The following is a 25,688-nucleotide window of genomic DNA, read 5'->3' as shown; positions in this document are numbered from 1 at the left end:
CTGCAAATAGTGATGTGTTAAAGGCAGGTAGAGAACAGGGTACCGAATAACAGAAGGGGGTTTTCCACAGCAGTTTTTACCCACAGTGTGGGTTAACTTCTCCATTCCCAGTAGCCTGGTTGGATCCCTGCTGCTCCCGCGGAGCAGGGGCCGCGCTCGCGTTCCGAACTCGCCGTGCCGATGTGCTCCGTTGGAACGCAAGGCGCGCAGAGCAGGTGCTGCTATCCGTGTCTCCTCCAGGAGATGGACGTAACGGGGCAGCAGCGGGATCTTGGTCACCTTTCCCGTGGCTGCAGCGAAGATTTGGGCTGTAAAGGACAGCACAGATGGGGACTGAAAGCGTGTCGGTGTGAACGTGGGTTCGTCAGTTTGGCTGAAACGCAGAGGAAGGCAGCGGAAGCAGGTTGCGTTTGCTTTTCCTTCCCGTAACGAAGGCAGGGTTTTTGCGGCACCGCGTTGATTCGAGTCAAGCGTTTCATTTGCACGCCTACTGGACGCTCCTCCGCACCCGTGAACCCGGGCCGCCCGTGCCGGGGCCGACGTCCCTCGGTTCCAGCGTCCGCCCCCCCGCCCCGCCTCCCCCCGCCCAGGGCCGCCGCGGTTTCCCTTCCGGAGTCACCGCCGCTCCCCCGCCCGCCGGGTTCGCTTCCGGCTCCGCGCGGGGCCGTTCCTGGCGCCGCCGCCGAGGGGAGCGCGGGGCCCATGGAGCCGCGGTTGTGAGGCGCCCCCGGCCCGGGCCCGCGGCGGGAGCCGGGCGGCGGCCGGAGGAGATGGACAAACTGACCGTCATCTCAGGATGCCTCTTCCTGGCCGCGGACATCTTCGCCATCGCCAGCCTGGCCAACCCCGACTGGATCAACACCGGCGAGTCTGCGGGTGAGGAGGCGGGGGCCGCGGGCGGGCTGCGGTGCTGCGGTGCTGCGGGGCGGGGCCGGCTGCTGCCGAGGGCTTCCAGCCCAGAACCCTACTCTACTTTCTCTAAAACAGGACGAGGCGCGCCGCGCTGATGCTGTCGGTAGGAGCGGCCGGTCGCCGCCTGTTGCTGAGGGCGGCAGGGGCGCGGGGCGGGCCGGTCCTGCGGGTCTCCGGAGCGGGGTGTGCTCCGAGCATCCGCGGAACGGAGCCGGAGGCTTCTGTCCTGTGTGCGAGCAGGGTGCTCTAAAACTTCCTGCTGCTGCCTCGCCTGATGCTCGGCTTCTGTAAGAGGACTGAGCTGTTCCAAGTGGAGTCGTCGTGTCCTTTGGTGGAGTATTGAAAGCCTCGGCAGACAGAGGCTGATGGCAGGGCGTTCCTCTGACCCGCTGTCTTTATCCGTGTGGTTTGGCTGCGTTGTTTCTGTCAGTCCAGCCTGGAACCTGGCTGGTCCTGCTCGAGTCACTTCACCAAGCTCAGCGCTCAGCACTCCCCATAGGACGTCCCGTCCTCCCTGTCTGTTGCGGTGATCTTCCTGCCGGTGGCCCTGAGGAGCGGGGCTTCTCTCCTCTTACATCCCCACAGCAGTGTGCTGCAGTGAGGAGCCCTTCTGTAGGCGCTGGCAGTGACATAAATTAATCCTTGTGATAAACATGTAGATGTGTCTGTCCCTAGATCCTACCCCGTGTGTCAGATGTTGGTTTCTCTCTGCCTGTCCAGCAATGAGATAGTAAAATCTGTCTTGAAAAAATTGCAGACCGTTAATATCTGTTAAAGGAAAATGCTTAATGTCTGTTTATAATACAAAAACAGCTCCTTGATATAACGTGCATAGAAATCATGAATTCTCAGTTACTTGATGGGTGATTGCTTGACAACCACCTGCCATTCCTATCTTTTAGAGTTTTTAGGATTGCAGACAGGTTTTACCTGCAGTTAGGCTGGCAAACATGAAATCTGTATGGATTTTCTGCAGCACTTTTCAAATTGTGTTTTGACAGACCAGTGACTTATTTTATTGCCATCTTTGAAGCCAAACAAATTGTTGGCTTTTAGAAATCATGAAGGAGAGGTGGCTATCATACCATGGCTTCCTTAATGGCTGTTTGGTAGATCTTTGTTGATGTGGGATTTGAATTACTCCTAAGATTTCTGTCTAGAAGCATCGTAAATATGCATTTCCAGTGCCTAGAACTGCTGAAAGGAACCTTTTGCCCAAACTCAAAGGAAGTGCAAAGATGCCCATTCACTCAAGGACTTCTGTAGTAAGCACTGTGATACTGAATGATGAGGTGGCTGTTAGAGTGCCATTCAGTAGCCAGAGATGCTGTGGGGAAGTACAGCATAGGAGGACAGTGCTGTGAGGATGCTGCCCTGACTGTATCTTAGCCCCAGCTGCTAGCAAGATGCAGGAACCCTTCAGCACACAGATCCAACCCCTCCCAGCCGCACAGTAGGTCTTTTAAAGTGTCCTGCTCTCAGCTGGTGAAAGGAGCCGTTTCTTTGCGTAGCCTCTTTGTCCTTTGGTTCATCTGCTGTGGGAGTAATTCTAGGTGCTGCCTTACAAGTCAGCCTGGTAGCAAGGAGGAAGGGGAGGGATCGTGTTTCCTCGCTTGGCTGCTGCCCTCAGTCCTGAAGGCACACGGAGCAGCCCAGCCTCAGTGCTGCAGCTGCTTGGGGACTGCATAGAGCAGAGCTCTCAGCAGATGTGGGGACACAGCACTGCAGCAGCTCCATCACAGCCCTCTGCAGCCACTGAGACTGGAAACCGGGGCTTGGGTTTCAGGAGAAAGATCCGTTCTGGTCTAAATGCAAAGTAATGCATACATCATACTTCGTTGGTGCTGGTGGTTTTTTCTGCTAAATGCGATATCAAAGTAAATTGGGTGCTTTAATGTTGATTTTGTTTTGCTTTTCCTGAAAAATGTAGATAGCTTTAAATGTTTCATTTAAAGGAGCTTATATTTTCGGGAGAACAGTATGGGGGAAGGGCTGATGTGTCTCCCAAGTTTTACTCTTATAAGCAGCTTTATAGTAAGTTGAAAACTGTTGGCTGTAAAAATTCCTCTCTAGCTCTGTAATTATGAGGGAACGAGTGCCATGGAGGGCACTGAAGGTTTCAGATGCTTATAGGCCCAGAGAGGAAATACACCTCCATGGAAGTGGATCTAAGTCTTTGTTTGGTGCTCTTCCTCTACGAATTTTTGCAAGAATCATTCCTTATTTTAGTTTGCGGTATTTTATACATCTTTGAGCTTATAAAGGAAAGTTGGAAAAGGAGATTTTTCTCTCACAGAGCTCTCAGTTGTACCTCTTGTATAACAGTGGTAAATGCCCATCTGGGAACCCCAGCATTCCTGTACTGACATCCTTTTATTCATAAACTGGTATCCTGTGTGAGAAATAAGGGCATAAGTTGGCTTTAACGTAAGTCAGTGCCTATAATCTCACTCATTTCACTAGTAATGAATTTTGCTCCTGTATCTGTATGCTTCTGTAATGAACTTCAAAAGCTGATGGTGTGTCCCCTTTCTGTGTGGGATGGTCTATCATGGTTTTGATGTTTTGTATGGGAGAAAGGGGGTGACAGGTTATTAAGCAGCAGTGCTCAGTCCTTTTGTGGACAAGACACAACCAGCACCCACAGTTGAAACAAGATGTGGTACGTGTTTGGGGGGGTTGGTGGTTTGGAATGCTTTTAGGGTGGGTCAAATAATTCAGCAGGAGATTTAATCAAATAATCCATCTCTTCAGCAAGCTACGCTATCAACTTGTTTTGTGTGCCTTAGTTATCCCTCTCTATGGAGCACTGGTGATTCCAACTTATAGTACAAAGCAGCTATTAAGTAAAATTGAATGTCAGAATTTAAGTGTGGTGGACGCAAAGCAAGTGTTTGTTGCATCCTCTTATATTGATATGTGCATCGCAGTGAGACATAGGGTAAAATCTTATGGCTGCTTTGTGTACACGCCACAAAGCAAGTTTGGATGACATGAGCGCTTGCTAAAAAGTGATCTGCAAAGCCATTGTGAGCATCAGACGTGTTTAAAGTCAGGTTCTTGGTTATCATGTCCCAATACACACTTTCCTTTGGCTGCCCTAGGTGGATGATGGGCAGAGGCAGTGCTCTGGCACACTGCTGAGCAGGGCAACAAATCCCAAGGTCTTGGTGCCGCTGAGAATGCCAAGAGAAGAACCACACAGAGCACATAAGAATTAGTAAGGATTGGCAGAGTGTAGAAACCCACGTCCTGAATACTGCCTGTAAGCAGGGTGCCCCTGCTCTGAGTGGCCCCAACATCCTCAGGATCTCCATCCATTCCCTTTGACAGCTACATGTCTTCCAGGCAGTGCCAACGTCTGACAGAGCAGAGCATGTGTGCTGTGTTGGAGCTCTGTCACTGACCAGGCCTTAAGGCACAAGAAAAGCGAGCAGTGAGGCATTGTTGTAATGAATTAACTTTGTGCTTGCTCAACTTTTAAACATATGGAACTATTTTATGTGTAGGAAGAATCTCATAAAAGAGTGCTGTGTTAGCCTGGTTACTTGAGCATGCTGGAGCAGGGAGGAGAGAACTGCCCGGTTTTGTCCAGAGGGGAACCGAGTTTTTTTGCATTTGCTTTTTACTGTACAACTGAATACTGCTTCTGTTAGGCAAATGTCTTGTTTTCTCTTTAGTGTGATTGTATACAGTTGTTAGTTTGTGTCTCCCCAAGTCCTGTTGAGTTACTCGGTCTCTAATGAGTGTTGAAGAACTGGGTAAGAAATCCATAGTTTAAGGAGCACAGGTCTGGGAGCCAGTAACTTGTGTTCTCCTTCCAACCCGAGCTCCTGGCATGACTGAGGTTGGGTGCTGGAAAGTTGTCATGGCAGGGCTCTCAGTAGAACAGAGGTGCTATTCTTCATCATGAGAAATTGGAAGCAAAGCTTTGATTTTATTCATTTTAAACCTTGGTTTCCTATCATAGCTTTGCTTTGTTAAGCAGAGGATAAATTTAAGAGTAACTGGTACTGCATTTGTCTTTTTCTGGTAGCAGGTATTTTTGGTGGGGTACTTGAGTTTTACGTATTTAGAATAACTTTCTCTTGGAAGTATTCATCTCACAGCCATGTGTACGGCTGCTGTAGAACTGGATTGCATTCAGTGGTGTGGGTGCAGGCCTTGGTCTGCCCTTTGCTTTCCTCCAAGGAGCACATCATTGTAAATCTGCCTTATAAACAGTACTAATTGTCATAAAGATGCATTGTTGAGGCTTTGGGAACTGTCTGTGTTCTGCTAATAATAGTAATGGTTTCTTTAAATCAACTTAGAGCTGCTTTCAGGCATGCTTACTACATTCATTGATGTGATACGACAGTGGGATTAACAGAAGTGTCACTTAAAATATGAATCTTAAAAGTAAGGCTGCAATGCTATGTACTGCAAATCAGGGATTTAAAACTGACATCTGAAAAATGGAATCGTGCTAATGACTGAGGCTTATTCAGAACAGTTGTTTTGCTTAGGTTCCAGCCAGCACTTAGATGCAAGCAGCATTATGTAAACTCAGTTTGTACTTTTGCCAAAGCAAAGATCAGTAGGTCAAACTCTTAAGCCTGACCTACTTTTTTTTTAATAGGTGGTACTTTTTTTAATAGGTACTTCACAAACTCAGCTGCTTCCTACATGCGTTTTTGTTAGTCTTGAAGCAAAGCAGAGAGAACTGACTTTTCTTGCCTGCTGCAATGTGGTGATTAGGATTTACATCGCATGTGGGAGTTCTTCAGCTAGTTGTGGTGTCCTCTTCCAGATGTTGCCCACGCCTGTGTATCTCAGAAAACAGTAACTGCAGTAATTCGTGGCTGAGGAGGAGCAGTGTGTAGAGGTTATGTGCTGCTTTTGAATCAAATGCAGATTGGTTTGTAGTGTGGTGAAACAAATACAATGTTCTTGTACAGAGTAATACGGGAGAAAGAGAAATTATTATAAATTCAGAGTTTATAAATCTTCACCTTTTGAAATGAATGTATTGTAATGCTTTATTGTAAGCTGTTACAATTCACAGTGATGACATTTTTCCTAATGGGCAGAGCCTTCTACTGGGGGCAATATGCAGGAACCACATTTCTGTGGTAGCTTTGCTGCAATCCCCTTCTGCTCTCTTCAGCTGCCCTTCTCAGTCTCACTTTTGCTCTCTAAGCTCTGACTGCTGGAATACGCACAGGTCTGAAAAGCTGGAGATATGGCCAAGAAGAGGATCTGTGCAGGGTATGTGCCTGTTTTAAGCAGAGGGGAAAACATGCTGGAGCGTTTGAGCGGCAAATGACATTTGCCAAATCCCCAGGAATTTGTATGGAATTAACAGCTGTAGATTAAATTCTTTCTGAGAGAGAAGCTCTTGGTTTCTTCCTATTTTATTGCATTTGATTTTTTACTTACGCGTTATCTTATTTGTGTGTGCATTTTGTTTTGTTTTTTTCTTTAAATCTTGTCAATAGAATTGATTGCAAAAGTTTGGGCTCTCTTGGGTACCATAGGGCACGCAGTGTGGTTGTGCTGGTTGTCTGCAGGGTGAGCTGATAGGAGACACTCACTGCACTGAAATGCTGGTTAGGGTTCCAAAGGTCTGCAGAGTGTGTAGATTCCAGTGCCTCTCTTGAAGCAAGACATGCTTAGTGTGTTCTGTCTGTGTCCTTGGGGTGAACTGACGTGCTCCCTGCTGGAGGTTTCACCAGCCTTCGAGGGAGCTGCTGCAGAAACAGCAGCACTCCATGCACAGTGCAGTCAGAACAGCTGGCTGCTACCCAGGAGCCTCGTGGTAGCTGCAGTTCTGGGCCATAATTTACAAAGCACTTTGAGGTCATTAAGGATGACAGTCTTCCAGGGTGTAATGTTTAATAATCCACTGTGTTTTATATTTTTTTTTCAGCCGAATAGAAATTACGTTACATCTTGAACTTCCCCACGAGCAATTTTTGCGTAGGTATTGGGCACTCGCTAGTAGGGCTGAGCTGCCTCTGAGTTATTCCCAATGGTTTAATAATCAAATGGCTGTTTGTGGGCACTGAAGTCAAGGATTTTACCTTTGTAGCGCAGGGGAAAATGCTGCTGTGCCGGGCAGCGTGAGGAGCGCCGTGCAGGGCAAGATGTCACAGGGGTGAAGAAGGGGCTTCTTTTCCATGTGTTGAATTCTGTTCTGAAACTGATTGTGTGCTTTAATTAACATGTTAATGATGTAGTTTTCTGCTGTAGAAACTTGTATGGGAAGAAGCTGTTTCAGTTTGTTTTTTAAACTCATGTGTGGCTCAACTTCTTGCAACAAGATTGTGCAGACTTTCTGTCAGTGGAATGTTACTGGATCGTTTGGCGGCTGCAGAAAGCACCCTGAAGCTTACTGTGCGAAAAACATGAAATAAAAGGGTGAAATAGAGTAAAGGCTGGAAGCAGTTATTGCTGACAGAGGAAAATGATCCTTATTCCTTCAGAATTTCATTTGTTAGAATGTACAAACCTTTCGAGAGCTGGGCCAGAGCTCGGATTTTCTGCCTCCCCTTGAATGCCTCTATGACCAGGCCAGAGTTGCTTCAGATTGCAAGCAGGAAGGTTGACAGATATTTCTTCAGATATTTCTTCTTTGTGAATGAAGAAAGCAGTAGAATGCTTTACTTGGTGTGATCTGGAGACTTTTGTTCTGATCCACTTGAATGTACATCTGTGAAGACCCGAACTCAAAAGGCTTGGTGAAATGGTACTTTGAGATGCACAGGAGTTCAAAACCAACAGCCCTGCTCTCCAGTTGTAGCCAACCTGTGAACAGGTCGGCGTAAGACACTGTGAGGAAGGTGATCCACTGAAAGGTGAAGACCTGGAATTTGTTGGTGCCAGCTGTGTCTGTACCACACAGCAGCCCCTGGTGCTGCCACTGCCAGCCATTGCAGCCACCTCACGGTGCTGGCCAGGAGTGGGGGGACGCATGGCCGTGTGTGGTTGTGCTGTGGGGAGCGGAATGCTGAGGAGAGCAGGCAGCACTGCGGGCTGTCGGGTGGAGGGTGGCTCTTTGTGGCTCTGTCTAAAGCCAAATATAACTTCATTAAAAACAACAGCAACACAAGCCTGTTGGATGCTAAGTGGCAGAACAGCAGGAGGTGTCATAGTTTCTGGTATTCTACTGAATGCATGGCGTAAAACTGGTGAAGCTGATAGAAAAAATCCATTTAAATGTTGACAATGCCTTTGATCTTTCTTTTTTTAGGCACTGAATTTTGTCATCTTTCAGTAGTCTTACTTTGATTGGGGAAAAAATGGAAATAGCCACAGATTTATTTTTGTTCATTTTTTAAAATTAAAGTCTTACACTTCCAGCATATTTGTTTTAAAGCAGAACAAGTTCTCCCTGCCAGGCTCTTGCCATTTCAGCAACCAAAGCTTGTAGTGTTTGCTGGCGGTACTATTCTCTCACACAAACACTTATAGTGTAAGAAAAGCAACAAGCAGAAGGGTGCTGCTTACTATAGATCCTGTTTACCAACATTTAATTAATGCTGTCTTCTAAAGTTGGAAAGAACGCTGTCAGCATGGGTGGATTTCTTGACAGTGATATGTGAGAACACACAGGGCCTTTGTTATGTCCTCAGGAGAGTTGTTCCTGTGTTTTGGCCTGAGGATAACCCAGTGTTTGGTGGTTCATCTCTTTGAAACAGACAATATAAATAAAGACCTTGCATTGAAGTCTTATATGCTGAAGTTCAGAAGTAAAATTGGTGCTTGTTGGTCCAAATATCTGCAATTTAAACATCATAGCTCCTAAATCCTAAAGATTGCCATCTGCAGCAGTATGCTTTTCCAGTACATGTCAGTCATAAGGGTTTTTTCCCAGTGTACTGCCCCTGATTTATTGACTTCTCTCTGGTGGTTGGAGGAGGGAGGAAGGGAGAACTCTTCTTTGTGGAGGGAGATTTGGTTTGAATTATGCATGGTACCAGTACTGAATTGAAAACTTCTGAGGCAATTGAGGCTCCACGAGCTGTTCAGCAACAAGGCAGGCCATTCTGCTAGTATGTCTCGACCCTTTAAAAATTTTGAGATGAAATTTTTTCTGTTTAAAAGCTGGGAATAAACTCTGGATTTCTAAACAGTGTCAGAAATGGTACCTAATCTGGACATTAGATTGTTAAACAGATTTCAATTAATAGGTTCATGACAGCTACCAAACAGTTTGAAGCGAGTGAAGCTACATATTAATGCCAGAATTAGTGTTTTTCTGTAAGAAAGTCACTGAGTTTTTGAAATAGAGGAACATAATTAACATTTCTAGTGCAAGAAGTGTCTAGTTTGAAACTAGTGTTTTTCAAACTTGGTTTGAGGAGAGAATAGTCTGAGGGAAAAATGGAGTAGAAGAGAATAGAAGAGAAATAGCAGTTTATATAACATATCTTGCAGAACTGCTCTTAAAAATTGCACTCTGGATATAGCAAGGACTTTGCAAGTAAATTTCATTCTTCATTAAAAGTGATCTTTAAACATTGTAAAAAATACTTTTTAGATGTGTGTTTTGAACCAACAAATATCTACTGGGCATATGAACTGACCGTGCTCCTGGTCAATTGGTCAGTCAGTACTGGTCTGCTTCAGAGTGAGAAGCTCCAAAACTTTTCCAGGATTACCATAGCTGTGAGATAAGCAAGAGAGAAAGTGTGCCAAAAATGTAAGATCTGGCATACAAAGGATGGGAGTGATAATTCATAATCCCTTTGTTTTGGACTCTGTGTGTGTATTTTGTGCCTTTGCAGTTAATCCTCCTTTACCCTTTTAAGCCTTTCTTTAAATCGTCCTCTAACATTCATAAATCTTATCTTAGTGAGTCAGAACCTGGTTACCTCAATCTGCTAACTGAGTGACATACTGGAACATCGCAGTAGAAGAATCAGTCATGGCACATCCGAGTGCTGTACTTGCATGGCAACCTCAAAGATATTTTAGTGGTGTAACTGTGAAGTGACGTGTATTCAAACTATGCCCCAACCCTCAAAAAAAGTAAGTATTTATGTTGGGGTGGTAGCAGATATGGTATTCTTATGCTTGATTGGAAATTGATTCTACTTACCTTATATTTGACCCTCCTATGTACCTTTCATAGTTCTATAGATACGATCCAGATATTGCTGTCCTACACTGACTGAAGTGAAAATGTGAAGGAAAGTGTTACTTGACTTACAGTTACTTACATACATGCAGTTAACTACAGTTAATAATTTACGAAATGCTCAAAGATTACATTATTTGAGGCTGTAAATGTTCTAATGAGTCAGAAGTCTAAACTCTAGTTGACAACCAGCCGTCTCTTTTAAAAAAACTAATGTTCTGATCGTTTTTGGATTAACAAAATCTGAGCTCCACCTGTGGGCATCCTTCAGGGGAACCTCTCCTAGAGACCCCGTGATTTGGCTTGACTGTTGCATGCCTCTGAGAATTGAAGTTTTCCCCAGTGTTGTTAATCCTTCTTTCCTCATCAGTTCATACCAGAAACCACAAGCATCCCACAAAGGCATAGCTTTTTCCTCTAACCCTCTTCATTGTTTACATGCATCATGACTGCTCTTCTCATGAGAGAGGATGCAGAGCCTGAGTTCTCACCACATTTATACTGGAGAAAGTAGCACTGACTGTATGCACCCTGGAGGGACCTCTGAGGCTGTGGTAGGGATGGATCAGCAGTGTCAGTTCTCTGGAGTAAGTCATTCCCTCTTCCTTCTTTGGATAATATATAACTTAAAACACTGATGCAGAGATTTAGTTTGCCATGACCAAATCACTGTATTCACTTTAGACTATGAAGCTTCCACTTGGATTCGGGAGCATGCTGCAGCTCTGCATAGACAGCTGCAGTCTGTTCCTGCTCTTAGATGGATCTGGACCTTTTTCCATTCAGGTTTATTAACTGTACAGATCAGAAACTTTCCAAAAATAACTTCCTTTCCTCCTGTCCTTATCTCTGTGGCCAAGTAAGTTGCAGGGAATGGCTTAGCTGAGCTGTCCTTATTTTACATGTCCTTCTCTGGCATGTGACTGTTACCTAACCAGCAGCTATGAATGTTTTAGTGTGCCCATATAGCATGGCTCGATGTACTGTGCTCATTACTAAATCATAAAACTTATCAGTGTCTTTGCAACGTTGGCAGTGCACTGTGCTTTTACCACATTAATTACTTCATATGCCACAGTGCACCACACCAGCACCCCTCCTGTGCCCACCAGGTCCTGCATGTTCCCACCATCAAATAGATGAGGGGTGAACATCTGCATAGCTGTTGCCGAGCTGCTGATTTCCAGCCATGGCATCACTGTGCCGTGTCAATAATTCAGAAGTGATGGAGAGCTGGAAGAGTGTAAAGTCTGCAGCCCTCTTTGTTTCTGGGCAGTGTTCACTGCCTCCTGGTGGCTGTGCTGTTGCCATGGAAACGGCAGTGGGATGGCACAGCAGTGGGATGGCACGGCAGTGGGATGGCACAGCAGCGTGCTGGCATGGGGCTGCTGGGAGCAGCAGCACTTGTGTCCAGGTGTGAAACACAGGCTCACCTTCCTTCTATCTGGGGCCTTTTCCCTTTTCTCTCAACAGCTTTGTGAAACTTAGTTGTTAAACAAATGATGCTCCCAAGTTCTAGAGTATGTGTTGAAGAGTTCTGTTGTTAGAGATTTTGTAAAAATACGCAGTGTCAGAAGGTGAGTGCTGCTGGTGGTCTGGAGGAGTGGGGGGAGGTCATGTAGGAATGCAATCATGAAATCTTTCACTGATACAAAGCAAAGGCCTGTTTGTAGTCAGACGGTGGCTAGAGGAAGGTGGGCTGATCTGTTGGAAGTGCCCTGGTACTTTAGGGAATAGATGTACTGTGAAAGACTAAGGACTGCTTCATTGACCTGTTTTCCTCTATTTTGAGCAAGGCTGAACTGGTCTGCAGCACTTGGCAGCCTCAGGCTGCAGGTGGGCTGCTGTGTGTACACAGCCATAGAGCATATCCATCCTTTTTTGCTGGCATTACCTATGCTGTTTGTTTTGTTGCTGTCTTAGGTGCTTAGATTCTCAGCAGTTACACTGCAATTACTCTGGAAGTAATGGCTAAAAGCTTTCCTCGTAGGAATAAGAGTGGAACTTGATGGCTGGCTTGAGATGAACGACTGGGCTGTTCTCCACCAGCTGAGTAAGTCTCTCTCTCCTTTCAGTGGCAGACCAGTTAAGGCTAACCAAGGTTTTCTGTACCACGTTAGATCATTGGCAACTGCCTGGCAACTATTCACATGCTTCCTTCAGAGCAGGACCGAATACCATGCAAACCCTCTTTTCTTTTGAATTCCTTGGCAAATAAACATACCTTTTCTACACCAAAGTTTTACTTATGGAACCAAACTGTGTGCCTACATAGGTATGAATCTGCCCAGCAGAGTAATTCCAGCTGGCTTGTAGGATGTTCTCTGGCACTCAGCACTGATCCATTTTGTACCCATTCTTCTTTTAGGATCTGCCTTCAACAGATGTTACTATGGGAGTAAGCTGTGAGGTTTAACTTGCTTTTGCCTCAGTTTTAGTGTACAGGTGTGGTATCCTGTATTATGAACAGGAAACTTGAAATTCCTGAGCATATAATGAGGTTGTTTCTCCTCGCTGCCTCTACGGATCCTTTGGGAGTGCTTCAGAAGTCTTCTTTTGCCCTCTTGCCCCCTAGGAGTCTCCAGTCTCCAGGTTCAACGCCTTGAATGTGGAGTGTATCTACTTCAAATCTGTAATCCGTGAAGCACACTTAAGAGTAAATACTGAGTATGTGTTAGCAAAGCTTAATGCTAGAGTATAAAGTTCAGCATTGGTCATCCAAAATAACACATGCTGCAATTTATTTGCCAGTGCTTTAAAAATCTGATTAAAAATACAGAGTGGAACAACACACTTGGGCAAGGGGTGTGATATTTAGGAAACCATAATCTAAGTAGCTTCTTGCAGCTATGCTTGTGTCTTTGGAAGAGGTGCTAGCTGATACTGATAGACTGGAGCTTTAACCTGTTTGGTTGGTTCTTGAGGGGGTTGGGAATCAGCCCATGGAAGAGTAGGAGTGGACAGCAGAAAGATTTAATTCTTAAAAACGTTAGTTCCAAGTACAGTTATCTTCTGTTTTCTTTAGCTAAGGCACTACTGGGCTTAGCCTTGATCCCTTCTGAAACTGGCATGTTATGTGGGCTCTTTTTAATTGAAAAACATCTTCAGTACCGACTGCAAAGTGAGTCTGAAAGGTGAGTCCATTGTCCAATAAAGCAGCAACTGGCAGTTGAAGGAAATGCACAAAATGGAATGGAGGCCAGCACACTGCTACTTCACAGTGTTGCTTTTGTCAAAGTTAAGGTGCCTTCAGTACATCTGAATTCAGGAAGCATCTATTGGTAGAGTTATACAGTTTTTACATTTTTAGAAGTCATTCTTTATTTTACAACTCAGTTTAGACAGAACTACTATTAGGAAAATTGTTAAATCTCAGTCTTGCAGAGTGATTGCAGTTAATTTCCTGTTCTGTGATAGTGCAGTGAACAGCCTCGTTATCCCCAAGCTACTTAGTGTTTCATATGAGGTTCTGCTGTGTGTGTGCTTTGAGGACACTGACTTTTAAAGACATGTGCACGTCTCCCTTCTGGCCTGGCAGCTTGTTTAAAATGAAAACATAGCAGACTATGAGAAAGCAACTGAGAAGCAGTTCATGTAAAACTGTACTGTGCAGGTATGTGAACTGGATGAGAGTGCTTGGGTGACTCTGGCTGAGCTCTGTGTAATCCTGGTGCACAGCCATGGTTCAGCTGCTTCAGATGCAGTTGAAAATGCCAATTTTGTAGTTTAATAATTGTGGGTTTTGGAAGTGACTCATTTTTTAAGGACTTTAACTTCTAAGTAAAAATTAATCTCCAAATCTTTCAGCTGATGAATATGTAATTAAGATGATACATTTGAATAGGACTGTAGCCTAGAGGTTACAGGAATGTTTCAGAAGAATTGAATCAGTAATGCTTTTGTTCTTCTCATCCTCTGGGAGCGTACCACAGGCTCTAACTAATGCAACATGGTGTTCGTTCTTTTGACTGTTAGCTTGCTTCTTTCTGGAAAGGAGTTGCCTCTTCTTTATAAGCAGATCAACTACAGACAGTTTTTACTTACCAAAATTTGTGGAGGAAGATGACTCTAATACTTTCCACTGTTGACTTTGACTTCTAATTTAGATAAAGGACAATTGTGATTATTTAAGGAAAGAGCTCAGAAGAAGGGACACATTTGAAAAATATAGGACTTAAGAAGAGACACTGGAAGAAATGGATTTTGACCTTAAATATTAATATTGAGGTAAAATTTTCAAGATAAAGAAAATTTCGCTATTAAATTCCATTAAACACTGCTTTGTGCATGAGTCTCTAAAGTACTGAAATAGATTTTTAAATCAGAACTATTTGGATCTATTTGAAAATACCTCGTTTTGTGTCACAGAGTTCTGTGTGTTGTGATATATCCTATGCTCAGCCCTCCAGTTGCATTCCATTTTGCTATTTCAAGAGTCAAATACATCTTACGTTATTTTTGTTTTCTTGGCAGAATTTGTCAATACAGTATGGTTCCTTTACCAGTCTTGGTCTGTTCTTAGGATCTTTTCAACCAGTAGTATAGATATCCCAGTTGTTGAGTGTAGTAACCCATGTTATTTGTCAAAATAATTGTCCTAAGCCTCTTGGGTAGAGGGGCTCTTAAACACTTACTGTCAAGAAGTATGGTTGTTGCTTTTTTTTTTTAATATTCTTAAAATCTTAGTGTGAACTAAACGCAGATCCCACTGTAAGACCTAGAAGTTTAGAGCTGTCTTTATGGATAAGGGGAAAAGGCATTAGGCAATTAAGGACACTTCAGGGGGCTGCATCCTGTTTGGTTACATTATGAAAGTTTCTTACCTTGTGAAGATGAGGGAGCTGTGCTCTCTACAACTCCGCCGCCACTTGAGCTTGCAGTGGCAGGATTCACAGGAGTGCTTTATTGCTTCGATGAGAGCTTGACTGCCACTCAAGAACAGATATAGCCTGTAGCTATCTCACTGCATTTATGCAGGTGTTTGATGAAAGAATATGAAGATAGATGCTTTAAACATGTCCCTTCTATCCTCTGTCTTTGACAGGCTTATTAAGGCTCATCAAAGAAAGAATCCCTTATTTTAGAACAAACCTGAGATGCAGTTTGCAATTGAGCGCCCCTCAGAGAGGATTTTGAAAGTTTACGTGCCTCTCTGCTGTGTATTTTCAGGTGCTCTCACAGTTGGCCTTGTGCGACAGTGTCAAACCATCCATGGACGTGACAGGACCTGTATTCCTCCACGGCTGCCTCCTGAGTGGGTCACTACGTTATTTTTCATCATAATGGGAATCATTTCACTAACTGTCACATGTGGTTTGCTGGTGGCTTCCCACTGGCGAAGAGAAGCTACTAAATATGCCCGCTGGATAGCTTTCACTGGAAGTAAGTGACCTCAACTGCACAGTTGACCTGTACACAGGATAAACTGGTGGAGTCTGAAATAACACGTGGTGCTGTCAGGGAGCAGTTCTTAGGGCTCCTTTACAAAATACTCTTTCTCTTCAAATACTGCATCTGAGAGGAAAAGGAAATTATTCAAAAACTGAGAGGTTGATATCTTAAATGACTGATAATTGAGAGGGATTGATAGCATGTGAGTCCAAAGTGAGAGAAAGGAGGGCCTTGTATGCCCTGACCCCTTCGCCTTCCTTGAGGAGTGCCATTTGCTGACCTGTGAAAATGAGCAGAGATAGCAACAGGTCAGTCCCGGATAATTCTTCCTTCCCTACGCCCCTCTATCCAGCACTTTGAGCCAAATGGGATGACTGGGAATTCCCCTGTGTAGTTGATGCATCTGAGACTCACTGCAGTCTAAAGTCCATCCCCACTTTAGGTGTTGCTGCTGAATACCTCATTCAACGTTGACAACGTTGGTTCAGTCCTGCTTGATGCTCACAACGGGTGTTTTATTCACAGTATCTACATCCTAATTGGCTGTGGGGGAGGACTGCCCACTGCAGAGCACCTGCTGTGCTTCACAGCACTGAGGCTTGCTTCCCTTAGGTGTCCTGCAGCAGCTCTTCAGCACAGGGAATAGCACTAATGTTTTTCTGCCTCCCTTCATTGTGTGCTGCATGAACGCCAGCATAATTCCTCACAGCAAAGACTGAGGCTCCTCCAGCAGCCCTGTGTTTCTACACAGGGAAATGCTGTGCCTACTTCAGTGCAAAAGAAAAACAGTTAACCCGCAAGTAAGGGAATAGCTCTCAAACTTCTTTTTCCTTAATGTGCATTCCAGGCTTATGCCAGCTGTAAAATGGTGCTTTAATGGTGGTGATGATGGCATGAAAAAATTCAAAATCTGACTGCTTTTAAGTTGACATATGACAACAGTGTACACACTAACTGGAAAATGCAAGCTTGTGGTTTATACAAACATAAGTAAGGTTTAATGGAAGTCTGCGGCATCTAATGACATCTAATATAAATGAATTTAAGGTTGTTTGGAAAAGGGAATAATGTGTTAACAACAGCAAAAAAATACAGCAAACAAAAAAAATGCCCCGAGCTTCAGCAGAGACACTTTGCTGAGGACTTGTACAATCAAAGCTGTCTTTCTGACAACTTTTCTATGCAGCATGTTAAACTGTCAGTGCAGCAATTGCAGAGAAAGGAACTATTGGAGTGCTTATCCATTGTGGTTGGCTTTTATTCATTTTCCAATGAGTGGCTAAAATAGACATACGTATTGTTGAATGTCCCATGCCAGCTTTTCTAGTTGCCATTGTCTATTAATACATATTTCTAATGTACACAGAAGGGTTTAAATTCGAAATGCTGTATCAGATTAAGACACTTGCAGTGAGGAGATCTCAGATCTATTCAGTTCTAAAGTATTTGGTTATTCAAGTATTTGGTTGTTTGTGGGTTACTGAGGTTTTTTGAGTACTATAAAGTATTTATTTATTGAGGTTTTTTTTCCCCACAGTTCACAGCTTGCATTTTGATTTTTACATATTCTTTAAAATATTTCCAATAATCAAATCCTTGCATCTCTAATTTTCTACAACTTTGATGCTTACTTCAGATAAAAATTCTGATACCTTAAAGCTTGTTGTTTTAGTTTTTTTTTTTCCCCCTCTGTGGATTCCTTTGGGCTTGCAGTAGGGTCACTGTTAGAAGCCTTAACTGTAGAAGAATACTGTTATGTTTCAGCACTTACCTTTGTTATGAGATATTTAAAATGAAGCACATCAATTTGTCCTCTTGCAACTCAGAATTATTTGTAATTCTATTAAGATACGTTTGCTGTGTTGCTGAAATTTACCAGCGGATATTTATCTCCAATACATATGACTCTATGAACTCTGTATTAACGATGATTGGAAATTTTATTTCTTAACTCATTTATAAGAAAAGAAGTGAATGGAAGGCAGAGCTATTTATTCTTCAGGAAGTCAATATAAAGAAATTTTGTCGTTCATTGTATGGCAACACAGATGAGTATTCTATTTGTAGATTGATATTAGCATGCATGTAAACGTGTGGCATTAACTACCATGAACCTTCCTGTGAAGTGGCAGAGTGCTGTATTATGAAAACGTGGGTAATTCATTAGAACAGAGTAGGGAAAACTTCATAATTGTATTACATTTCTTCTGCAGGTGATTTCAAGACTGAACAGCCCAGTACAGGCGGCTAGCAGATACTCTCCTCGCAGAACTTTCAGAACATGACATAGGATGTGCTGTCCTAAGTGGCAGTGAAGTCTGCTGGGATTGCTAAAGGCATCTCTGGGACTGGCAGCTCTGTTCTCTTCAAATGCAAGGGGGGTCTAGATGAAATCATCTAACGACAAAGGAATCTCTTGCTCAGCCCTTTCCTTGCAACTCTGCCAGCAGCAAGGAGAGCCAGGCAGGAGGTCATTCTTGCCTTGCTTGTGCTGGAATTTGACCCCAATGGGTTAAGTCAGTTTGTTGCAGATCCCCTCTAGCTACCTTCTGTCCAAGGTGGTGAAATGCAGTCCAGAGAAGTTATGAGAAAGTCTCGTTCTTATCCATAGGTGGTATCTGAAATACCTCTGTTTTTGAGGAAGAAGATGAAGACCTCCCTTGCAGAAGAGAAAGGTCTTGGAAGAGCAGCTCCATGTAGCTGGTTTGACAATATAATGTAGGGAAAAAGAACTTCCTGATTCTTTTGTCTTGATTTTTATGATAATCATATGAAAGACTCTTAAGGAACTATTTGATGTTTTCCTCAATTGATAGAATTCTGTAGAGTAAATTGGTGCAAACATCTTCAGCACTTCATTCCTTTGCTCACTTTACAGAGCACAGTATGATAATTCAGGGAAGAAGAGTCCAGGTCATAAACTAGTGCTGATTGCTTGGCATGCCTATACCAACACCTTCAAAGAGAAGCAAAGGTAGGATAGTGTTTTTCTGCTACAACTAAAAGATTAAGATAGTATTAGATTGATTTTAGATATTGTTTTGGATTGTGATGACTTAATATTCAGGCTGTTGGTTTCAGCTTCTATTGCAGTCTATTTTCACTTCAGTATTTTACCCAGGTTATGTCTGTAGATGGGATCTATAGGTCCCTGAATGAGCCTTCACCCGTATCGCTCTGTCCTCAGCAGGTTTTGTTGGCACTACTGATGGCAGCAGAGAAAGCTGCTTGCTTTTCTTTTTGTTTCTAGCAAAGATCACAAAGGAGTAGCTCTCCTGAAGTAAGAATCAGAAACTTTTTATCTCAGCAATGAAACTGTTCTCCTCGATTTCTAAATCATATTGAGATTTAAGCTAACTGCATTATGTACTTTTTTTAGTGGAAATCTTGCTTGTAATAATGTCGTCTTCGATGATGCTTTTCAACAGTGCACTTTCTAAATATGAGTTTCTTGTTCTTCTTGTAGGGTTATTCAAGACTCACAGTATTCCTAACTGATGTGATAGGTATTGTGACCCCGGGTGTAGATGCAGTCAAAACTATCATTGCTCTTTGAGCCCCGTTAACGTAGTGTCAGATTCACACACTGTAATGAAGTATGGATTCCATCTTGGTGTTCATTTCCATGCTGCCCAGGTCTTTGTGTGCATCTTCAGTAAGAGGCATTGTAAACTTGTAGCTGTGCCTCGCCTGTTGATGGCAGCCAAAAATCTATCAGCTCTTCATTGCATGGTATTGTTTACTTGTTGCTCAAGCCAACTGTCTGTTGCCATCCCAACTCTGTACTGCTTTGTCACTGGTTATGCCCATGATATGGTGGCATAGATTGGTAGCAGGAAAGTAACCTGGGTTTGGTACTGTTCCATGCATCTCTGAACCATACTTCATTTTTTATTTTTTTTTTAATATGCTTTATCCTGGGTTCATAGAAGTTATTGCCACTGAATGCTCAAAACAATTTTGAGCTTAAGAATTAAAGGATCTAGACCTCTTCTGACAGCCACTGGAAGTAGCCAAAAAATGGTTGTGTTCTGTTACTGAATACTTTTGTTAATAGAAATTGTAATGGTTGTCTTTTCTGCAGTTTTTCCCTGAAATTGTAAGAACAGACTTTTAAGGGAGAGGTTCTTTAGGGGTTGCTGGATGGAAATCCACTGAGTTTATACTACCAGATATGAACAGATATTTTCAGCTTGTATAAGAAATTTCTACCCTCTAGGCAACAATTCTTCTTCTTAAAGAATACACACTGAGTTAACTGAGTGCTTCCTCTCTTAGATTTTCTCTTTAGTTTCGGTGTTGTTGTTTTAGTACATTTATCATGTGGTCTTTTCTTACTATCATCTCAAAAAATTGCCATAATTTGGCTTCCTAGTCTGACAAAGAACTTGATGAAAACTGTTTTTCATTTGCTATTTCAGTAGATTAAAAATTCAGACCACACTGAGTAGAATTGCTCGGAAGCCTTCATAGCACTATTGTTATTTAGAAGAAAAGAGGTCTCTGGTTACTTCTGAAATGTGGATGTGAATCAGCATTATTCACACTGCCTGCATTTCCAGAATTTATTTATTTTGCTCTTGTGAGCTGAGGGAGAGTTGAGGTATCTGCGTGCTTCTGTCCTCAGGCAGAAATGCAATGAGTCACTGGGCATGTGCTCTCCATGGCAATTGAGTGCCACCAGCAGCTCTCAGACCTGCAGCACTGCTGGGTTTGTGTATGTACAACATGCCTCAAAGAGCAATTGCTTAGTAAAGAGAGATAAAGATCTATTCTTCAGTCTTATCCATGCGGCCATCAGAACTTTTCCGCTCGTATGGTTCTTGAATGTGATAAGGGAGATGTGAGCTTAAAAGTGCACGTGGTGGTTTCAGCATCCTCAAGCTATTTCCAACATGCTCACTGCTGTTAAAATGTAACAGCAATTCTGTAAATAACTGGAATGTTCTTCAGGGGCAAACTGGATGTAGTAGGAAATGCTGACTTACGGTAATGTCAACCATCCTCAGAGCCTTGTTTAAACTGTTACTAATTATGTGTTGCATTAATAAGTACTTGTTGTCAACCACTGTTTTCTGGACCACTCCAATGGAGAGCTCTTCTGCACTCAAACTGATCTCCTCAAAAAATACATACCTGGGCTTCCTCTCCTCAGCTGCACAGCCTGCTGGTTGAGATACAGCTTTAAAAGGGGAAATATTCTTTAAGGATTTGATTGTGTAGAGTGGGATTCTGTGGATCCATAACCATATGTTTAAAAGCTTTACGATGAAATGATATTTAATATGTGGTTTCTGGTTCTTTGGTTGTTTTGTAGCCTAATGTGGTAGCACTGAGCAAGAGTTTAGTAACTGCAGCTGCCAGATTCGCTCGTGCCCTTTTTTTATCCTTAATCTGCTGCTGTAGTTTTATTAAAAGCAAGACACAAGCTCCCTCTAGTGGAACGATTGATGTATTTAGTTATTTTGATTTTTATTTATTTATTCCCAACTAAGTATTTTAGTATAAGCAGAGAGGCTGATTCTCATATTAGCAGCATTTGACTCAAGATGTGTGTAAGCTGTTTCATGCGTTCAGGAATGCAAAGAACAGCTGATGGTTGGATGTGCATTATGTGATCAAACCATCCTGTTTTGTTTGTGCAAATCCTGCATAGGCATTTCTTGAATTCAGCTCCATCATGTTCATAATTAGTCTCTGCCACAGAACATGACTGTTCTTCCATGAAGCTGAGACCTGTACTACGTGAATCACAATGTTTTGAGCATTAAGATACAAAATATGTGATAAACATTTCATCTTGTATATAAATGTGGAATTCATTAAAAAAAATCTTTTAGTACTGCCGTGTAACACTGGAAAAACCAGAGCATTAGCCAGAAGAAGAGTAGTGAAATTGCGTTCCAAAATATTGAAGCTGCTCTACGCCATCATATCCTCAGCTGGAAAGAGTAGAGACTGCCTTGTTAAGAGCAAGCGAGCTGCTGAATTTGCTTACGGTATCTTTGGAAATGAAAGCATTGCTGACTTGTACAGGAACCAGCAGTTGAGATGCTAGCTGTTACTACTGCCATGGTAGGGGTTGTTTGGGTTGGTTTGGTTTTGTGGTGTTTTTTGCTGTTGCTTAAGTACAGTTCCTATATTTCTTACTAAGGAAAAGCAGCAATCTGCATTTAGAAGACTGAATAAATCAGTATGTAGTACGCTACAGGCAGAGGCGTTGTAGTTTGGCTTGAATTTTCTGAATTTTGTTTTCTCATTTTATATATACACTTTGAGGACTGGGAGATGGTGATGTCACTGTGCTTCGTATTAGGAGATGACTGTGTGAATATTTATAGAGTTGGTGGAAGAACAGAACAGGTTCAGTGCCTGTGTCCCTCTGATATAAAATAAGGATATTCCACTCACTGTAAATAGTATTTGAAAGAAAGCTGAAATACATAGAAGTGAAATAAGAGTAAGGCACTAATTGCTGACTTATCTAGTAATAAAATTCTATGTTCTAATACTGATGGAAGAAAAAGAAAGGATGGGGAAAAGACAGTATCTATGCTATAGTATTGAATACGCACTCAAGCCAACTTAAAAGATAATCTTTTTTTACTGTGAGAAATCTCTTGCCTCTTAGAGATGCTATATATATATTTGGAGGCCATTCTTTTGCTAGAGACACTACAGATCTGTACCTTGCTGTGTTCCCACTAAATAAGGTTACTGATCCAGAGCTATCTACAGGAGCACTGGTGTTCTCATCTGGGAAAGATTACAGCACTGCATTTTCTGTACTGAGGAATGCTGGCCACTATTAACATCTGAAGGGCTGTGAAATGTATAATGTAATTCCAATGAATGGCTTTAGTAGGGATTCTGTGGTTGTTTGTTGGTGGGGTGTTTTTTGCATATTCACACAGGGTCAGTTGTATGTGAACCACATACCTGAGTTTAACTACTCAAATGAAATCAGTCCCATTGCTTGGTTCTCTTAAGTTCACGAAATTTGAACTTTGAATGTTTTTCACTAAGAATCTTAGATTAAATTGAATCAGAAAACTTTCTTTGAACTCCAGTGGAAGATCTTAAGGAGATTTTGTTACTTAAGAAATAATCATGAATTTAGGAAACTGATGTATTTTAATGAAAGAAACCATAGTAACAGTCTCTGCAATGTTTAGCAAACCTTCTACAGGAAAAGAGTTTGTGCAAAAGGGGAGAGGATGACTACAATTGGTAGAAGACAACTTTGATAATAAAAAGGGAATTTGAATGTTAGATTGATATGGGGGGAAATGACTGTCTAAAATAACTGGAGAAGTAACTGACTGCATTCATGGATAGTGATAGAAGTATATCTGCCAAACTTTTATTATGTAAAAACACTTTATGATCCGGTCAGCAGAGCTGAAATATCAAAATAGTATTTGTGGGATCTTCTAAAGTGTTATCAGTCATTTAAAGCCAGTTAGTGATAGTGGGAATATCTCAGCTTTTCAGTTTGCTTTGCTTTTCTGTACTGCTCTATGAACTGGAAAATATTTTGATTCTAACACTGTTGTTTTGTTTTTTTTTTCTCTTTTCTTTGCAGTGATTCTATTCTGTATGGCAGCCCTAATATTTCCAATAGGATTTTACATCAATGAAGTCGGAGGTCAACCATATAAATTACCCAATAACACAGTGGTTGGGTCTTCGTATGTACTGTTTGTCTTATCCATTTTCTTTACAATAGTTGGACTTCTATTTGCTGGCAAAGTTTGTTTACCTGGCTGATGAATGTTGAACTGCAGGACTTTGTTTTGGAAAAGAGCAAGACATCAGAATTGCATTCTCAGGAGGATGCCTAGATGTGACTGTCAAACACTCACTGAAAAGAGGAATGCTTTGACTTTTTTTCACTATGCACTTTGGATTAATAAAAAGGAGAGCCTTTCCCATAACCAAATACAGACAACGCTGACTAATCTCCTGAGCATATGTAATGCAGTCAGGTCTGCACTGTGATAGGAACTAGTGAAGAATGCTTTACACTGAGAAGCATAATTCCCCACGTTACTGTACCGTTCTAGTTTTTAATGTCTAATGATTTGGAAGTCAAAGTATTTATGAACTTTGTGGTAGACCAGAGGGTTGCAGAGAAATGCAAGCGAGGCTGGCCTCGCTGTGTAGGAGATTAGTATTTTACATCCTCTGTCTCATGAGCAAAGCCTTTGGCACCAGTATGGATCAGTCTTTCGTTGCTGCACCAAGAAGCCAATAGAGCAAACGTTCTCCAAAATGTACGTACCATCCAGAAGACATACATCCCTTCCTCCCCCACAAGCTGTAGAAAAACACTAAAGAACATTTTAGAGGGGGATTTCTTCCTTATATTTATATAAATATATATATAAATATATATATATTTTGCTGATGCAGTATACAGTGTGTGTGTATGTGTGCGTGTGTATATACACATATATGTATATATTTGTATATACACACAAATGGTTCCTGGAAGAGAACTCAGAACGCTTTGCTAGCAAAACACTGTGGTGTGCAAAACTAGAACTCAATATAAAAAAAAGCCATTTCTCTGAAGGCCACATAGCTGAGAGTCTTCAGTTTACCTCATTCTTTGTAGCAGCCCTTGATTTTAACAGTTTTTGTATTAGGTACAAACGATCCCATGCCTTTTTAGGTGCAATTTTAAGTTAAGCTAAAATTCTTTTTATGGTAATTTATTTGTATATGAGGGTGGAAGGTGAGATCATGTCATACCTTAAAGTTAAAATTCTAATTTTGGGAAACTGACACTATTTAAATTACTAGCAACTGTTGTACAGGTAGTCTCTTTTTCTACTGCATTGTTATATTAACAGTCATTTGTGTTCAAACATAACTGTTTACTATAGATGAGCATTTCTCTAGCACAGGTAAAATGTAATGTTTAAAGTAATGCAAACACTATTTCACTGCAAAGATGGATGGATTTATTCACCTTTACAAAAAGAAAAAAAAAGAAAAAAAAAGCAATATCGCTGTATAAACAGCATATGCCTCATTCACTAAAGTGATTATAAATGCAGATTTAAGGGCCAACCAGATTTAAAGTAAATGTTCCTCACCAAAAAGCAGCTTTACTTTTCAACACAGGAAAAAATCTTTGGCTCCGTAGGTGTTACCATACTTTACTACTCAGTCTACCTAGCAGAAAGTAACATTTCTGTTAGTGTCCCAGGAAGGCTGCCTGCACTCTCAGTATCTGCTTTCCAGTTAATCCATGATTTACCAAAATGATCACTTATCAGATAAGCTTAAGGGTTTGAAATAAGATGTTCTGTTCAATTCTTTTAAACTGTGTACCAGTTGGTTCCTGCAGGATTCCTGTTCTGGCACTTCTCCCTGATTCTGCTGAATTGAACAGTTGATAGTTCATATTTTAATGTTCTTGAACAAACCTGTCATTCTAACAGTCTATGAGTGACTTTTTTTTCCCTTACAAGTAGAAGTGTTCATAGAATACTAAATTTCACTGAAGTAGTCTAACCTGTAAATACAGTCAGGCCCCAGCTATTTGTAAATGATTTGGTTCCTAACTTAAGCCTTTATCAGTATGAATGTTCTAAGTCCTTCCAGTGGATATTGGAGGAAAGATCATAGAGTTATAGAATACATATATTAATGAAGATAAATTATGGAGATAGATATATTAACGAAAAATAAAATGTCAGGTTAAGCTGCTGGATATGTCTAAATTTTCAGCATTACTGTGTGTTTAACCAAAGCTGAAGTATTTGCTCAAACTTAGACTTAAATTGTGACAAAGGAAAGCTCTTCTGTTTTCAGAAATATCACTTTTGTAAATAGTTCTAGGTTCTTGTAACTGGAACATAGTGGGTGGAAGAGTTTCTTGGCTGCCAAGATGCCACCCTTCGCCTCCTTATTTCAGGTATAGTAACATTGTGTATGCAGTGGATTTTGGCTTCAGTTAAATGGATCATCCCATAATTAAAAAATACAAATACTGTTCTTTAAGCATAGCCAGACTGTGGCAGGCTGGCTGGGAATTGATCTGATCTGGCAATGCTGTTGCTATGAGTTATTAAATAACAGATGTACCCAGCCAGCTGTTTTTATTCATAATTGGAGCATTTCAAGTCCAGAAATAGATACAGCCATCTGCATTAAAAGTAAAATGATTCCATCAGTAAATGAAGAGACAGCTGTCAACAGTTGCTTTTAATGTCACTAAGTACTATATAGTACAGTATTAATTTATAGC

General features: G+C 41.9%; 1 protein-coding gene across 3 annotated transcripts; it reads left to right on the top strand.

Moving 5' to 3' along the window:
* Positions 1 to 734: 734 nt before the first annotated feature.
* Positions 735 to 23,369, top strand: MOSMO (modulator of smoothened). 3 transcript variants are annotated; one of them, XR_006170426.1, is made up of 4 exons: positions 735 to 876; positions 15,206 to 15,418; positions 17,641 to 18,401; positions 23,013 to 23,099. XR_006170426.1 is itself a non-coding variant. In XM_042828028.1 (4 exons), exons 2-4 carry the CDS (start codon positions 12,059 to 12,061, stop codon positions 23,195 to 23,197), a joined length of 429 nt encoding a protein of 142 aa, XP_042683962.1. In that variant the 5' UTR covers positions 9,732 to 9,927; positions 11,960 to 12,058; the 3' UTR covers positions 23,198 to 23,369. The 3 variants fall into 3 exon arrangements, 2 of the variants coding, with proteins under 2 accessions (XP_042683961.1, XP_042683962.1); XM_042828028.1 differs by lacking the exons at positions 735 to 876; positions 17,641 to 18,401 and adding exons at positions 9,732 to 9,927; positions 11,960 to 12,089 and having other exon boundaries at positions 23,013 to 23,369; XM_042828027.1 differs by lacking the exon at positions 17,641 to 18,401 and having other exon boundaries at positions 23,013 to 23,369.
* The last annotated feature ends 2,319 nt before the right edge of the window (positions 23,370 to 25,688 follow it).

The sequence above is a fragment of the Centrocercus urophasianus genome, unplaced genomic scaffold (assembly GCF_019232065.1).
Source record: "Centrocercus urophasianus isolate 14NV4802_14NV808 unplaced genomic scaffold, USGS_Curo_1.0 seq_29, whole genome shotgun sequence".
Lineage (NCBI taxonomy): Eukaryota > Metazoa > Chordata > Aves > Galliformes > Phasianidae > Centrocercus > Centrocercus urophasianus.
This window is presented reverse-complemented; position numbering and strand designations above follow the sequence as displayed.